This window comes from Oncorhynchus masou, chromosome 21 (genome assembly GCF_036934945.1).
Source record: "Oncorhynchus masou masou isolate Uvic2021 chromosome 21, UVic_Omas_1.1, whole genome shotgun sequence".
Classification (NCBI taxonomy): Eukaryota; Metazoa; Chordata; class Actinopteri; order Salmoniformes; family Salmonidae; genus Oncorhynchus; species Oncorhynchus masou.
This window is the reverse complement of record NC_088232.1, coordinates 34020926-34037268: the sequence shown is the minus strand read 5'-3', so window position 1 is coordinate 34037268 and position 16343 is coordinate 34020926. Positions and strand designations below refer to the sequence as shown.

Here is a 16343-nt window from a genome sequence, read left to right as displayed (position 1 = left end):
GGCATGGACCACATAATCACACTCTTTTGATGAGTAACCTTGCTGGATCTTGAAGACTTGTATTAGTGTAGCAGATGGAGATCTGTGAAACTCACTCCTCAGCCTGAAGTGTTGTTCCTTGTGCATTTGAAGAAGGCCTTTTATAATAGCACATGGGTCAGGAGGGCCGTCACATGTTTTCGAAAAAGAGGTCCTGAGTTTGAGTCTCCATATGAGCTGAATCAAGGGAAAGCAGTACTCGGGCAAGCAGCATGCCGTCCTTTACATCAGTGGTTCCTAAACTGTGGAGCGCACCCACAAGGGTGTTATCCCTATACATTTTAGCTAAGTGGGTTAACACATTATTGTGACATGCAGGAAACCTGGTTCGAACCAGTCAGTCACAAGAGCAAGATTAAATAGGGACTGAAAAGGCTATCCTTAGAAGGGTTATGACAGGGATTTTCAACTATACTCTTATGGGGGCCAAATTCCACCCAGACAGCTAGGACCCAGGTATCTGGCTGGCCAACCAGATGCACCTAGCTGTCTAACCGGCCAGCCGGACCTAGCTATCTGCTTGGAAGGTAGGTCCGGCCGACCAGAAAACGAGATTTGGCCGGCCTACCTATCTGGAGTTTTCCCCAACCGAATTTATCTTACTGAAGAAATCATTATATTTTTCTAATTTCTCAATCATGTACCTTTGGAAAATATGGTTTTGGCCTTGATTTACAGCTAAAGAAGAACAACTGGAGGCAGAAACAAGGTATTCATTCGCAATCTGTGCCATGTCCATGTTCCAGCAACAGGTGCTGTGCAGGGCCAACCACCTATCCAAGACAATGATGAACACTTGACCTGCCCTCACTGTGCTCACCAGTTTGCCCCAGGTCCAGCGGAGCAACATATCCCCAAGTGTCAGAAGAACATCAAGAGCCACCCTCCACCTCCCGCCACCGCAGCTGGCCCTCTGCCACTGACAAAAAACAAATAATTTGCAATGCTTCATATTTTTATATATATATATATATATATATATATATATATATATACAGTGGGGCATAAAAGTATTTAGTCAGCCACCAATTGTGCAACTTCTCCCACTTAAAAAGATGAGAGAGGCCTGTAATTTTCATCATAGGTACACTTCAACTATGGCAGACAAAATGAGGGAACAAAATCCAGAAAATCACATTGTAGGATTTTTTATGAATTTATTTGCAAATTATGGTGGTTTTCACACACTGTTGCTGGTATTTTGGCTCATTACTCCATGCTGATCTCCTTTAGAGCAGTGATGTTTTGGGGCAGTTGCTGGGCAACACAGACTTTCAACTCCCTCCAAAGATTTTCTATGGGGTTGAGATCTGGAGACTGGCTAGGCCACTCCAGGACCTTGAAATGCTTCTTACGAAGCCACTCCTTCGTTGCCCGGGCGGTGTGTTTGGGATCATTGTCATGCTGAAAGACCCAGCCACGTTTCATCTTCAATGCCCTTGCTGATGGAAGGAGGTTTTCACTCAAAACCTCACAATACATGGCCCCATTCATTCTTTCCTTTACACAGATCAGTCGTCCTGGTCCCTTTGCAGAAAAACAGCCCCAAAACATGATGTTTCCACCCCCATGCTTCACAGTAGGTATGGTGTTCTTTGGATGCAACTCAGCATTCTTTGTCCTCCAAACACGACGAGTTGAGTTTTTACCAAAAAGTTCTATTTTGGTTTCATCTGACCATATGACATTCTCCCAATCTTCTTCTGGATCATCCAAATGCTCTCTAGCAAACTTCAGACGGACCAGGACATGTACTGGCTTAAGCAGGGGACACGTCTGGCACTGCAGGATTTGAGTCCCTGGCGGCGTAGTGTGTTACTGATGGTAGGCTTTGTTACTTTGGTCCCAGCTCTCTGCAGGTCATTCACTAGGTCCCCCATGTGGTTCTGGGATTTTTGCTCACCGTTCTTGTGATCATTTTGACCCCACGGGGTGAGATCTTGCATGGAGCCCCAGATCGAGGGAGATTATCAGTGGTCTTGTATGTCTTCCATTTCCTAATAATTGCTCCCAAAGTTGATTTCTTCAAACCAAGCTGCTTACCTATTGCAGGTTCAGTGTTCCCAGCCTGGTGCAGGTCTAGAATTTTGTTTCTGGTGTCCTTTGACAGCTCTTTGGTCTTGGCCATAGTGGAGTTTGGAGTGTGACTGTTTGAGGTTGTCGACAGTTGTCTTTTATACTGATAACAAGTTCAAACAAGTGCCATTAATACAGGTAACGAGTGGAGGACAGAGGAGCCTCTTAAAGAAGAAGTTACAGGTCTTTGAGAGCCAGAAATCTTGCTTGTTTGTAGGTGACCAAATACTTATTTTCCACCATAATTTGCAAATAAATTCATAAAAAATCCTACAATGTGATTTTCTGGATTTATTCCCCCTCATTTTGTCTGTCATAGTTGAAGTGTACCTATGATAAAAATTACAGGCCTCTCTCATCTTTTTAAGTGGGAGAAGTTGCACAATTGGTGGCTGACTAAATACTTTTTTTGCCCCACTGTATATATATATATATATATATATATATATATATGTGTGTGTGTATATTTTGTTTATCCAGTCGGACAAACACTCCAAACAGCCTATCCGACCGCTCAGAGGCGTTCGCATGGTCCTGTATCACATTCCAATGCTAACACTGGGAGGGACAAAAATGCAACTTCAGAATGTGGGGACAACGACATTTTCCCCCCATCCCCAGCGAAAGTTGCGCCCCATGTTTTTAGTTTACATACATTATTTTTCACACTGCCTTTGAAAGTGGGTGGAACTAGAGTAAACTTGTAACTATTTAAATGTCACGCATAATTGTAAATACTTGAAATACAGTGTCTGATACTGCCTAACAAAATGAATGACAGTATGCAAAAGGGTTCAAATGAAATTAATAAAAAATATATATACACTGCTCAAAAAATAAATGGAACACTTAAACAACACAAAATAACTCCAAGTCAATCACACTTCTGTGAAATCAAACTGTCCACTTAGGAAGCAACACTGATTGAAAATAAATTTCACATGCTGTTGTGCAAATGGAATAGACAACAGGTGGAAATTATAGGCAATTAGCAAGACACCCCCAATAAAGGAGTGGTTCTGCAGGTGGTGACCACAGATCACTTCTCAGTTCCTATGCTTCCTGGCTGATGTCTCCTGGCTGACTCTAGTGGTAGCATGAGACGGAGTCTACAACCCACACAAGTGGCTCAGGTAGTGCAGCTCATCCAGGATGGCACATCAATGCGAGCTGTGGCAAGAAGGTTTGCTGTGTCTGTCAGTGTAGTGTCCAGAGCATGGAGGCGCTACCAGGAGACAGGCTAGTACATCAGGAGACATGGAGGAGGCCGTAGGAGGGCAACAACCAGCAGCAGGACCGCTACCTCCGCCTTTGTGCAAGGAGGAGCAGGAGGAGCACTGCCAGAGCCCAGAAAAATGACCTCCAGCAGGCCACAAATGTGCATGTGTCTGCTCAAACGTTCAGAAACAGACTCCATGAGGGTGGTATGAGGGCCCGACGTCCACAGGTGGAGGTTGTGCTTACAGCCCAACACCGTGCAGGACGTTTGGCATTTGCCAGAGAACACCAAGATTGGCAAATACGCCACTGGCGCCCTGTGCTCTTCACAGATGAAAGCAGGTTCACACTGAGCACGTGACAGAGTCTGGAGACGCTGTGGAGAACATTCTGCTGCTTGCAACATCCTCTAGCATGACCGGTTTGGCGGTGGGTCAGTCATGGTGTGGGGTGGCATTTCTTTGGGGGGCCGCACAGCCCTCCATGTGCTCGCCAGAGGTAGCCTGACTGCCATTAGGTACCGAGATGAGATCCTCAGACCCCTTGTGAGACCATATGCTGGTGCGGTTGGCCCTGGGTTACTCCTAATGCAAGACAATGCTAGACCTCATGTGGCTGGAGTGTGTCAGCAGTTCCTGTAAGAGGAACGCATTGATGCTATGGGCTGGCCCGCCCCTTCCCCAGACTTGAATCCAATTGAGCACATCTGGGACATCATGTCTCGCTCCATCCACCAACGCCACGTTGCACCACAGACTGTCCAGGAGTTGGCGGATGCTTTAGTCCAGGTCTGGGAGGAGAACCCTCAGGAGACCATCCGCCACCTCATCAAGAGCATGCCCAGGCGTTGTAGGGAGGTCATACAGGCATGTGGAGGCCACACACACTACTGAGCCTCATTTTGACTTGTATTAAGGACATTACATCAAAGTTGGATCAGCCTGTAGTGTGGTTTTCCACTTTAATTTTGAGTGTGACTCCAAATCCAGACCTCCATGGGTTGATAAATTTGATTTCCATTGATAATTTTTGTGTGACTTTGTTGTCAGCACATTCAACTATGTACAGAGAAAAGTATTTAATAATATTTCATTCATTCAGATCTAGGATGTGTTATTTTAGTGTTACCTTTATTTCTTTGAGCAGTGTATTTTGCTTTGTCTGCAGTGTTTGGTTCAACATTGAATTCATTAGACCAAAATGGTTTGTGTTTTTTATTTTTTACATGAAGCATAAAACAAAGGTTCCTCTGTGAATGGTGGAAAGTTAGACAACTGTAACATCTTACACCCACTCAATTGCATAGGGTCAGATAAGCCATTGAAACAATGGATTGCAAAAATAAACACAGTATAGGCATAATATCAGCATCAAACAAACTGTATAAAATGCATATCCTATTCTAAAGGCACATTTTGTTTTATATTTTGTGCACAATTCATCACAACACAATCTTTGGTTTAAAGAGTATGCAAAAGCACTAGGGAATAGGGATCTTATTCTCTTGCATGGACAAAGAAAATTCCACCAGTGTTGTACTGTATCAATAAACTGCAAACTAACCAAAAGAGTTGCAAGCTTATAAGCCATTGGTAAAGGACATTTAAAACCTTACATACACACACCACCCAGAGTAAAGAAATACACCAAATCTGAATATTACACTTTTCACAAATAGTGTAAAAAAGAATGATTAAATGAATACTCAAAAACAGGAAAAATGTCATAGAAAAAAACACAGTATTACCATGAAGTTTACGAAGACAAGCTTTTCTCAAATTCTAGGACTTGAACTGTTCTCATGACATTAATTATTACAGAAGGAAGATTGCAATTTGATGGTTAATTTCCTCCACTTTAAATACTAGTTCAAACAAATTCAAGGTTATCATCTTAAGGCAATAAAAAGACAAGTGATTGTCTATAATGAATCAGTAGTTTGAAAAGTGAACCTCACATTTCACATGGCATTTTTGCAGATACAGTATAGCAAGCTGTTCATGAAAAACACAACATTGTAAATACTTAAATGTTAAAACTAAACACATCTTTGGTAAATTTAATATAAAATATACTATATCTGGTATATCTTTCTAAGGCTATATTCGATATGCCTTTTAGTTAGTATTTAGTATTTTGTTTAGAACAGCATCACATATGAAAAACATTGGTAGGTTATCAAAAATAGGGCTCAGGGCTTTCCAGAGGAATGAGCAAAAAATGCAGTACTTTAAATTCACATTGGTTTTAATAACCACAAGAAATAACTGCAAGATAAAACAGGAGGATATATATATCAAAAACAAATGGAAGAACACCAAACGATCTTCTCTCTACAGTAAGCTGTGCCCATTTGTGATCATCAATTAAAATGTGGGACAAAACGCAATCCTAGACCTCAGTTGACAGTAGTCAGTCAGTGACAACATTATCATTACTACCAAAGTACTTACTCATATTTCACATTAGCCTACATAACACTGCAAGAAGTTGGTTGCTTAATGTTGAATCAAGCCAAGATGTCAGTCTGTCTGTGTCCAGATCACAGCAAAGCAGTTGCTGTAGGCCTTTTCCTGTCACTGTCACTTAATTATAACTGACAACATGAAAGTGTTCATACAGGGTATCTCTCATGTATATTTATACGTTATCATGCAGATTGGATTATATCGAAGAAATATGATGTAACGCAATGTGAAAAGAAGCGAGACCTCTCTTGCAAGAGGATGAGGTCAGTGGGCATCCATTAATCAGCTAGCTGTTCCTAGTTAAGGAGAACACAATTGACTCTCAGACTATTCATCCCTTTAGTAATTTCTTAAACCTACTTCTTCCTGCCGTTCACCAATGGAACTGGCTTGCTAACATATTCCTCTTCTCAATATGGCCAAGCCACTCCATCTACAGGACCTGTTTGGATGGACTTAACTGCACAGAGCCACCACCACTCACTGCATAGTATAGCACAGATTCCGCTTTTTTCCCTCACGGATTTGCCCCATCAGATCTGTCCCCGTCATGATTGGAGGCTCCTCCCTGTCCCTCCACAGGCCTGTGACCGGATTGGTGGTTGCAGTTATTTTCAGTCCCTGCCTCTCGCAGGGTCAGATGGTTGATTGCTGTCCAGAGTCTCTCGTTCTCTTTGAGCTGATCACTGAACTGTTATCATAGAGAACAACACTTGATAACACTTACCTGTCTGCATAGCAATGGAGTTGAGCGGTTTTACAGAATAGGGACTCGACTCGGTGTTACTACACAACTTTGCTCACAGGTACTAGACAGTCTGTAGCGAGTAACGCTTACCTGCTTCTGTAACAACTGGATGGTTGCCTCTTGACGACTGACTGTCTCTCGCAACTGTAAAAGAAAATAGCAACTGTAACACCATAAGACTGCACCAGACAGTAGTCTGGGAACATATCGCAGCTGCTCGTGTTTGTTCTGTGTTTCTCTGTAGTTGTTGCGGTATGTTCACAGACTACTGTCTGGTGCAGTCTTGTGCTGTTACAATGTGTGTAAGGGCTTATCTTGCACATACCTGTGCTACCTCACTGCTTACTCTGCAGCAAGTTGGCGCCTCCCCTTTCTTACAGGCTCCTGCCTCCTCAAACCCATTGACCCTGTCACAGCCCATACGAGCAGTCTAAAGAAACAACACTTGGTAAGGTTGAGGCATTGGCATGGGGATGTAGTCAAGTATCGAGGATCCAGGCATGCGGTGGTCATTACCGGGAGCTCTTTCTCAGTGGCAGCAGCAGCGGCTGCAGCCTTCAGCTCCTGCAACTCCTCGTAAGGCAGTGTAACGCTCTCAGGGAAAGAAGGAGCCACTGGGCCAGGCATGGAGCCTCTGAAATCCTCTGGCATCGGGATGAACTCTGCATCCTGGAGCTCCTGTTAGGGAAGATGGACAGGGAGGGACACAAACAATATTCAGTGGCCATAACCCTCTCTGTTTTGGCATTCATTATGCTTTGTGGTTTTGATTACAAACCTTGCGCAGCCAGAAGGGGCAGGAGCTGTCGCCGGTCTGGTTCGTTAAAGACATCATGGAGGTCTCGATGCGTCGCTCGTCTGTGTCGGCCTCCTTAGTGCCCCCCAGGCCCCCTTCACGCAGCCCTGTCTCTGAGCCTGGCTCACTCTTCAGATCCACAGTTGTGGTAGAGGCTTGGCCTAGCCCTTAGTGTGCACCGACAAACACCAGGACACACCACATGGTCAGTACATTACCATACTGGTATAAAACTTTGTACATGTTCACATTGTGAATGTAATGTAACCAGGGAGGGAGGGATAATGTAACCAGAGAGACCATGGCCATCTTACTTACCACAGCCAATTGAAAGTCCACTGCTGTTTGAGCGTATAGTTTTAGAATTGAGAACCTTTTCTGAAACAGAGAACAGAATCAATCAATCTCAACTGTATTTTTCAACAAATGATTAGCTGGTGTTAGAACAGAAGTAAGTGGCTAGTGGCTAACCCATGATGAGAATGGTGTGCCAGCCGCGACAGGAGAGGTCTGGCACATGGTGGAGGGAGCCGAAAATGGGTCGTGGTAAAGCAGGGCAAACTTCCGAGCCAAAGCCCTTGTCAGCGGGCATTCCCAGGCGTCCATTTCCTGCATTTCCCCAGGCGAAGATCTGATTGTCTGAAAGGATCAGAGAGAAATAATCTATTGGTCCACAGATAATTAGCCAATATCCATCCTTCCAGCACCTGGAAACAGGAATCCTGTTCCTGAGGTGCTACCAGTATTCTCCATAATTTTGAGTCCTACTCATGTAGGTCAGAGGACTCCCAGCTAACAGAATAAAGCAAGAAAAAAAGCTGGATAGAGTGCATTCGGAAAGTATTCAGACCACTTGACATTTTCCACATTTTGTTATGTTACAGCCTTATTCTAAAATGGATTTCCCCAAATCAATCTACACACAATACCCCAAAATGACAAAGCAAAAACAGGTTTTTAAACATTTTTACAAATGTATTAAAAATAAAAAACAGATACCTTATTGACATAAGTATTTAGACCCTTTGCTATGTGGCTCAAAAATTGAGCTCAGATGCATCCTGTTCCCATTGATCATCCTTGTGATGTTTCCACAACTTGATTGGAGTCCACCTGTGGTAAATTTAATTGGTTGGAGATGAGTTGAAAATGTACACACCTGTCTATATAAGGTCCCACAGTTGACAGTGCATGTCAGAGCGAAAACCAAGACATGAGGTCGAAGGAATTGTCCATAGAGCTCCGAGACAAGATTGTGTCGAGGCACAGATCTTGAGAAGTGTACAAATGTCTGCAGCATTGAAGGTCCCAAGAACACAGTGGCCTCCATAATTCTTAAAAAGTTTGGAACAAACAAACTTCCTAGAGCTGGCAGCCCGGCAAAACTGAGCAATCGGGGGAGAATGGCCTTGGTCAGGGAGGTGACCCAAGAATCCGATGGTCACTCTGACAGAGCTCTAGAGTTCCTCTGTGGAGATGGGAGAACCTTCCAGAAGGACAACCATCTTTGCAGCATTTCCAATAAGGCATTTATGGTAGAGAGGCCAGACGGAAGCCACTCCTCAGTAAAAGGCCCATGACAGCCCGCTTGAAGTTTACCAAAAGTCACCTAAAGAACTCTCAGACTATGAGAAACAAGATTCTCTGGTGATGAAACCTAAATGTAACTCTGGCACCATCCCTACGGTGAAGCATGGTGGTGGCAGCATCATGCTGTTTGGATATTTTTCAGCTGCAGGAACTGGGAGACTAATCAGGATCGAGGGAAAGATGAGCGGAGCAAAGTAGAGAGATCCTTGATGAAAACTAGCTCCAGAGTGCTCAGAAGCACACATCCAAGACAACGCAGGAGTAGCTTCGGAACCTGTCTCTGAATGTCCTTGAGTGGCCCAGCCAGAGCCCGGACATGAACCTGATCCGAAATCTCTGGAGACCTGAAAATAGTTGTGCAGCGACGCTCCCCAGCCAACCTGTCAGGTTTTGAGAAGAGAAGAATGCAGAGAAGAATGGGAGAAACTCGCCAAATACAGGTGTGCCAAACTTGTAGGATTTATGCTCTGTACCAAAGGTACTTCAACAATGTACAGAGTAAAGGGTCTGAATACTTACATAAATGTGATATTTTTATAGATTTGCTAAAATGTCTTTGTCATTATGGGGTATTGTGTGTAGATTGATGAGGGGAAAAGCTGTTTGATCAATTTTTGAATAAGGCTGACAACAACATGCTGCAACAGAGAATGTTCAAGTTTAGTTGTGTTTCTTACCCTTCGTGGCTGCGATGGTGAATCCATCTCCACAAGACACTTTGCTGACCACCTTCCCCCCGAAAGACCCCAACAGCAGCTGGACACCCTGGTGCTTCTTGAAGTCCTTTACACCCAGCTGACCGTACTTGTTACACCCAAAGGTCATCAGCCGCCCACGTTCTGCAATGTCAGAGTTCAATCAGAACCATGTTTTGATATAAAAATCAATATACTTCCCACCTAGCTATCTTAAGACGAATGCACTAACTGTAAGTCACTCTGGATAAGAGCGTCTGCTAAATGACTAAAATGTTCAAAAAATATATATAATAATTGTGGGCTCAAGTAAAGAGACAGGAGAGTCTGGTCGCTGTACCGTCAATGGCAGCAGTGTGAGTCTTCCCAGCTGAAATTATTTGGATCTTATACCTGGCCAGCTGCTTGACCAGAGTGAGTGTGGTGGTGTATGGAATCCCCTGGTAGGCCTGACATTGGAAAAGGAGGAAAACTTAAATTCTCCACCATTACTGGTGTTATTCCTTATTTTAAAGGAATGAGAAGAGCCTGTGAGTGGATCTTGGTATGAGGAATGTGGTGCTGTACCTCTCCAGGAAGGTTTTTGAGGCCAGAGACTCCCAGGTTCAGACCCAGCTTGTTCAGATCGTTGTTCCCACAGGCCAGGACTTTGCCAGACTCTGTCAGGAAAAAGGTTCCGTCAAGGCCACAGGACACAGATGAGATAATGGCTCCTTTGGGGATCTCCACCTGTGAACGCCAGATGATACACAACATTATGTTTCCTACTGATTTAAACGGTGGACTCAAACACATTTCCATTAATTTGTCTCGACAATAAAATTGAGACGTCATTGCCCCTTTCTCCATAAGCATATTTACATGATATGTGATCAAGCTCTCTGCTGAAAACGAAAGGGCAGGATCTTACTTGCATGGGTGAGTTAAAGTCATCCTCACAGTCCAGGCCAAGACGCCCTGAGGAAAATAACTTAAATTAATTATGTTCCGCATCATCTTAGCGCCATCTACTGGCCAAGGTAAGGGGGGACAACAGATAGGATATGGAGCTTGAGAGAGGCATGGTGGTAGACATGAAGTACTACCTTGCTGCTCAGTATCAATGCTCTGGTACATACCATGCTCTCCACAGCCCCAGGAGTAGAGATCTCCACTGTGGGTCAGCACAACCACATGGTTGTCCCCACAGGACACCTGCCTGACAGGTCGCTCCTCAAAGAAATCCAACAGCACGGGCTCTAGCACCTCCATGCCCTGCTCGTTCTCCACTCCGATACAGCCATAGTAGTCAGAACCAAACATGTACATCTGGTCCTCATCTGAAACCAAACACATCAACAGCATGTCGTCAAACAAGACCAAATTGTATTGTATGACACAGGGTTGCAAATTGCTGTCTGAATTGTTTATCTCTGTTGTTAAAAAACAACAACAGAGCCCTCCCATTGTAAACATCCTATTCTACTGGCACAGAAGTAGTGCTCCACACAGACACACAACTCACCAGTGACACAGGCGGTGAAATCTGCTCCACACGCGACCTGACGAATGGCCTTTCCCTGGAGCCTCTCCACCTTGCGTGGCTGCCGGTACGAGGCCTGGTCTCCATGGCCCAGCTGGCCCACCATCTTGGCCCCGCCTTGGACACTCTAAAATGGAAGCAGGACATCAAAGAGCACATGTTTAATCAACAAAAACAACCTTAAAGTTCTTGTAATGTATTTTCTGCCTTGGACTTAAAGGAACAGCATGGTACTCACAGCCCAAGTGTACAGCTCTTTCTCCACGGTAACCACAGCAAAGTGGGTCTCCCCTGCACAAACATGCTGGGCACCGCTGCCCCCTTTAAAGGCATCCAGTTTCTGGGGTGTGAACTTTCCCCCTCCCCAGAAATACACCTCCCTAGAGCGTGTTGTCACTACAGCAACAGGGCTCTCAGTCACAGTGCTCAACCTATAGACAAGTCACAAAAGATCTTAATTAAATAAAATCATCTTACAAATTCCACATTTACATGATTAGGTGAGAATGTGTTCAACATACTTTGGTTTTTTCATTGCTGAGTTCAGCAAGGCAACTCTGTCCTCAAGCTCCCTGAAACAAAAAGAGGTTGTTTACACAATGAAATCAGCAGTTTTGATGACGTCTCTACACCTATTTGAACAATCACACAATCTTCTCAATCTTTCAGACATCCCACCACATTCTCTCCCCCATTCACCAGACTCACTGCTTGCGGCAGGAGATGATTGGCTGGTCCAGAATCTCCTCAGCAGTGGGTCTCTTTTCTGGATCCTGCAAATCAATGTATCTTACATTACATTACCATCCATCACACATATTTCTCCATGTAGAAAATGTGTGGTAATATCGTACATCAACTGATTCCCTACATACAATGTATGCTTAGGGTAATGCTACATTCTATCGCACTGACGATGACAGCCATGACAGACTGAAATGACAGTATACCGTACACATTGCTGACGGGTTCCTTACCTGATCTAAGCATTCGTACACCAGCTTGATCAGCGCCGAGGAATACACATCAGAGTTGACCTCCATGGTCCAGTTTCCCTGCACTATCTTCACACACAGGTTCAGCGGATTCTACATGGACACAAGCAGCAACAGTCAACCGGAAATGCATTAAAGTGACATCAACAGAGCATAATGAGCCAACGCCGTGTATTTAACATTAGAACAAATGATAATAGCAGGCAAATGTGTATCAATTAGACAATGGGGGTAAAAGATAAGCAGGGCACATACCGTAGCATCAAATGTTCTGGTCAGAGTTAAGACTTCAAAGATGACACAGCCCATAGCCCAGATGTCTGATTTGAAGTTGTACTTCACACCTTGACACAGTTCAGGAGACATGTAGTATGGGGTTCCTACACACTAGATTTATACAGGAAAATGCACAAAAAAGTAACTTAAATGTTATCTATACCTTACACAAAACTAAATGTGAATATGCACAAAACACTTGCAAATAAAAATAGCTTGAGTGAGTCCTAATCAAAGAATTGCAAAACTATGGGTATGACAAATATGCACAGTAAAACATTCAATTGTTCTGACAAAATATTTCATATTCCCATGGATTCTAAAAGGGTATTGCAATGAAAGCTATTTATATTCAAAGCAGCAGACATGCGCAGCCTCATAATATACTCTATGACATATGCTCTCTGTTCAAGGTCACAACAGACAATTAGCTGCACACTCGCTGCTGCCTTTTCTGACGACTGCCTCCATCATACAGAAGTCATGTCCCTGTGGCAGAGTGAACATCAATTGAAGAAGCTGACTACAGATACAGCAGTCTTAGGTACACTCAGGGAGAGACATGTAGACCACGCCCACAAAGGGACAGAACAACCACACTGCTCTCAGGACTTGATTTGGCTGAGTGCTCAGTCTGCCCACCAAATCTGTTAACTGAATGTGATCAGCATACACTCCGTAATAGCTCTGTAATAAGCTCTGTACTAACTATAATGGCTGTGAGTTCTGAGATCTGCTTGGTCAACGTAAAACAGACAAGCGCAGCTTTCCAGGTTAATACTTCAATGTAACTTACAGTCTCAGCCATGGCAAACTGTGAGTCAAGCTTCTTAGCCAGCCCGTAATCACCCAACTTAATAAGGTTGGTTTTAGTTAGGAAGATATTCAGCGTCTTGATATCCCTTCAAGAGAAGAATAAAGTAGGTCAAAAAATAAAATAGTGACCAGATCAAACAATGAGGACTGTTGTACTAATAACCAACACAGCTTACATACAATACTCATAATCAAAGCATATTGTAGCACAATAAAGGAGTAAAGCCCGGACCCAACCCTCTTATTTACCGATGCAGGATACCAGCCTTATGAATGTGAGCCACTGCAGAGGCGACTTGGTACAGATACCATATGACAACCTGGAAATATTTAAGATGTTTAAGATATTAAAAACTGGTGAGGAAAAGATTAAGTTGAATGTTCACCATTGTTCCTAACTAGGGCAAAGTCAGAGCCATTATGTGTCATTATGTGTCAATACACTCTTACAACATGTTGGGTTTAATTTTCATACCTCCTCAGTGAAGAGTTTCCCCTTCTGTTGGTTGATTTTATCATAAAGATTTCCTCCTGAAATTGAAAAGACAGTTGTTTTTTTCTATTGTTACTGTAAATGCCAGACAATTGGGGCAATCATATTTCAGTTGAGCCAATATCAATATCATTATCCTATCACACAAAATATTATGTTGAATAAAGACATTTAATAATACATCTTTAATATCCCAAAAGTATTTCATACAAATACACCAACTCCAAGTGATAAGATGCTGCCATATCTCACCATTGCAGTATTCAAGCTCAATGAGAAGAGTGTCCTTGTCCATGAAATGGTTGAAGTAGGCTATGATGTTGTTGTGCTGTAGGATGGAGAGGATGCTGATCTCGTTTGTGACATCCTTACGCTCTTTATCTGAGAGGCAGTTCAAATCCACCTCCTTCCACACCACCAGAGAGTTGTCCTGTAGATTGATAAGACAGGGAACAGACAGAGAAAGGTCAGTTCGAGATCAGAAAGACTTTCACTGTGAAGGCTAAAACAAACAACACTCTGAGAGACTTCAAGGCAGCACAACTTTACTGCAATGGCCTCCTCAAAGTTAAACAAAATGAACTGCATTCCTTTTATTTTTCTAGTGTGCTACTGCTAATAGAAAATGTAATATGATAATAATAAGATAATAATAACAGATGCTAAAACAGGGTATGTCCCTAATAATGTAATATACATGATGTGGGCTCTAATCAAACAAACTGTTATTTTGGCAAGTAAACTAAAGGGTTTAACCTTTACAAAAAGTTGTCGATTTCCTGTTTCCATATTAATAAAAAACCATGCTTTGTCCTTAAACATTGCTCTAGTTGTGCAAAGTTACGGGGATAAGTTTTGTCAAATGGCTTGAGAATGTAATAAATCTTGCTCTCATGCAAGCATTTCCCACTGGGGTATGAAAACTAAAGTAGACTGTCTCAGAGGCTACTGGCCATGTTTGGTGAGAGATTCACACAGCATGCTGGGGAAGCTATTATAGATCACTAATAAACAGGCCTAATAGGTCTTAACAAAACTGTGTGTGTGTGTGTGTGTGTGTGTGTGTGTGTGTGTGTGAACAACAGTGGCACACACTAGCATATTCCTGGGATCCCTCCAATAATTATAGAAATAGATCTTGACCTGCTTACCTCTGTTCGTCTGTATAAGGTTGCTTCGCCAAATGCCCCTCTTCCAAGGATACGGATTGGAATGTAATGTAACTTTTCTTCCTCGCCGCTGTATACAGACGTCGATCGCCCACTGGCGACAGATTCACTCCCAGAATCTGAATATAGCGAGGCGTAATGCCTTTCGTAGTCTTCAAGTGACATTTTGAGTATAAGTAAAGCTCGCCAACTATTTACAAATTAATTTCGTAAACAAACTCGTAAAATATATTTCCTTAAAATCCAATTTGGGGGAGTAGAGTTCAAACTAGGAGTAGGCTAGGCTGCTGCACAGAATATTAAGCAGTAGCAATAGCATGCAACAGAGTTGCACAAGTGTTGTTGATTTGCTAGCTACAGTTACCAAGTTACCAGGAAATCTTTTGGCCTAGTCTCCTTCGAAACCTTTGGACGTTAACGTTAATGCGCAGTATTACAATAACCATCTCTCCTGGTCTGATAATCGTTACTAAATTGTCTACTGTCTACAGTTTACCCACTTTACTAACTTTACATTTAGGAAGCTGACAGTACCGCACACTAGACTGTGCCACAGCGCAATAAGGAGTCCATCTTTTCCATGTCCATGCATAGGCAAAGATGGAAAGGCGAAGCAAGAGGCTCAACTCCACCCAAAATCTGTCCGCGCAGGAATACAGCAATTATCAGACCAAGTCGGGATTTTTTTAATGGAAGTCTATGAGAGTGTCGAATTTCTTCAACAAAAAAGTAATTGCTAATTTACTACGTGAGTCTTATTTGATCGAATATAAGTTTCGTAATGTTTAGGTTGTTACAAATGTACTGATATAAGTGGACGCACGTGCCATCCGGTAACTTTGATAAAAATATATTTTATATCGGTGTTGTCTCCGTTGTTCACACGCGTATCTCCCCTCTCATTGGCTAGAATGTTCACGCTTGAGCTCGCCCCTTCCGCCTGCCGTCCGCTTTTGCGAACATGTATTTCCATTGTCAGAGCGGTTAGTTGACTATCTTGACAATATAATGTGTTCTCTTTTACATAGGCTAGTACCCGGAAACACTTAAATTAGTTATGCTGCGTTCATAATATGGTAATGAGTGAAAGTAAGGCGGGACGTTCCTGTATGGCGTCCCAGCAAAATAAATAGTGGAGGTACGCGGTACCGGTTCAACGTGAGCCTATCACAACATGCCCAAAAATCTATAGGCTACACCATAATTTAACATTATGGCATTTTAGGCCCATTAAAAATGTGCAAATTGACTCGAAACTAGGTGGTGGTATACGCACGAAATTGTGTTGTGGTTTGAGGAGAACACTTATATTTTGACACGGCAGATATTTGGCTGAGACACTCCCGGACAAGGCAGAGATGAGTGCCTGGACAACAGAGGATGCATCAATTCAGGCTAGTGTAGGCCTAATGACAATCATAGAATGTTATTACAATATACTT

At 43.0% G+C, this 16343-nt stretch overlaps 1 protein-coding gene across 1 annotated transcript; it reads right to left on the bottom strand.

Annotated features, from left to right (window-relative positions):
• Positions 1-4534: 4534 nt before the first annotated feature.
• On the bottom strand, positions 4535-15522 carry LOC135508210 (serine/threonine-protein kinase Nek9). Its single transcript, XM_064928249.1, has 23 exons — positions 14884-15522; positions 13985-14162; positions 13715-13770; positions 13489-13559; positions 13220-13325; positions 12403-12534; positions 12130-12240; positions 11861-11925; positions 11674-11724; positions 11391-11583; positions 11135-11279; positions 10749-10949; positions 10541-10587; positions 10198-10359; positions 9971-10079; positions 9613-9774; positions 7817-7984; positions 7664-7723; positions 7328-7512; positions 7066-7227; positions 6875-6979; positions 6640-6693; positions 4535-6492 (listed from the first exon to the last, which is right to left on the bottom strand). Exons 1-23 carry the CDS (start codon positions 15064-15066, stop codon positions 6319-6321), a joined length of 2880 nt encoding a protein of 959 aa, XP_064784321.1. The 5' UTR covers positions 15067-15522; the 3' UTR covers positions 4535-6318.
• Between the last annotated feature and the right edge of the window lie 821 nt (positions 15523-16343).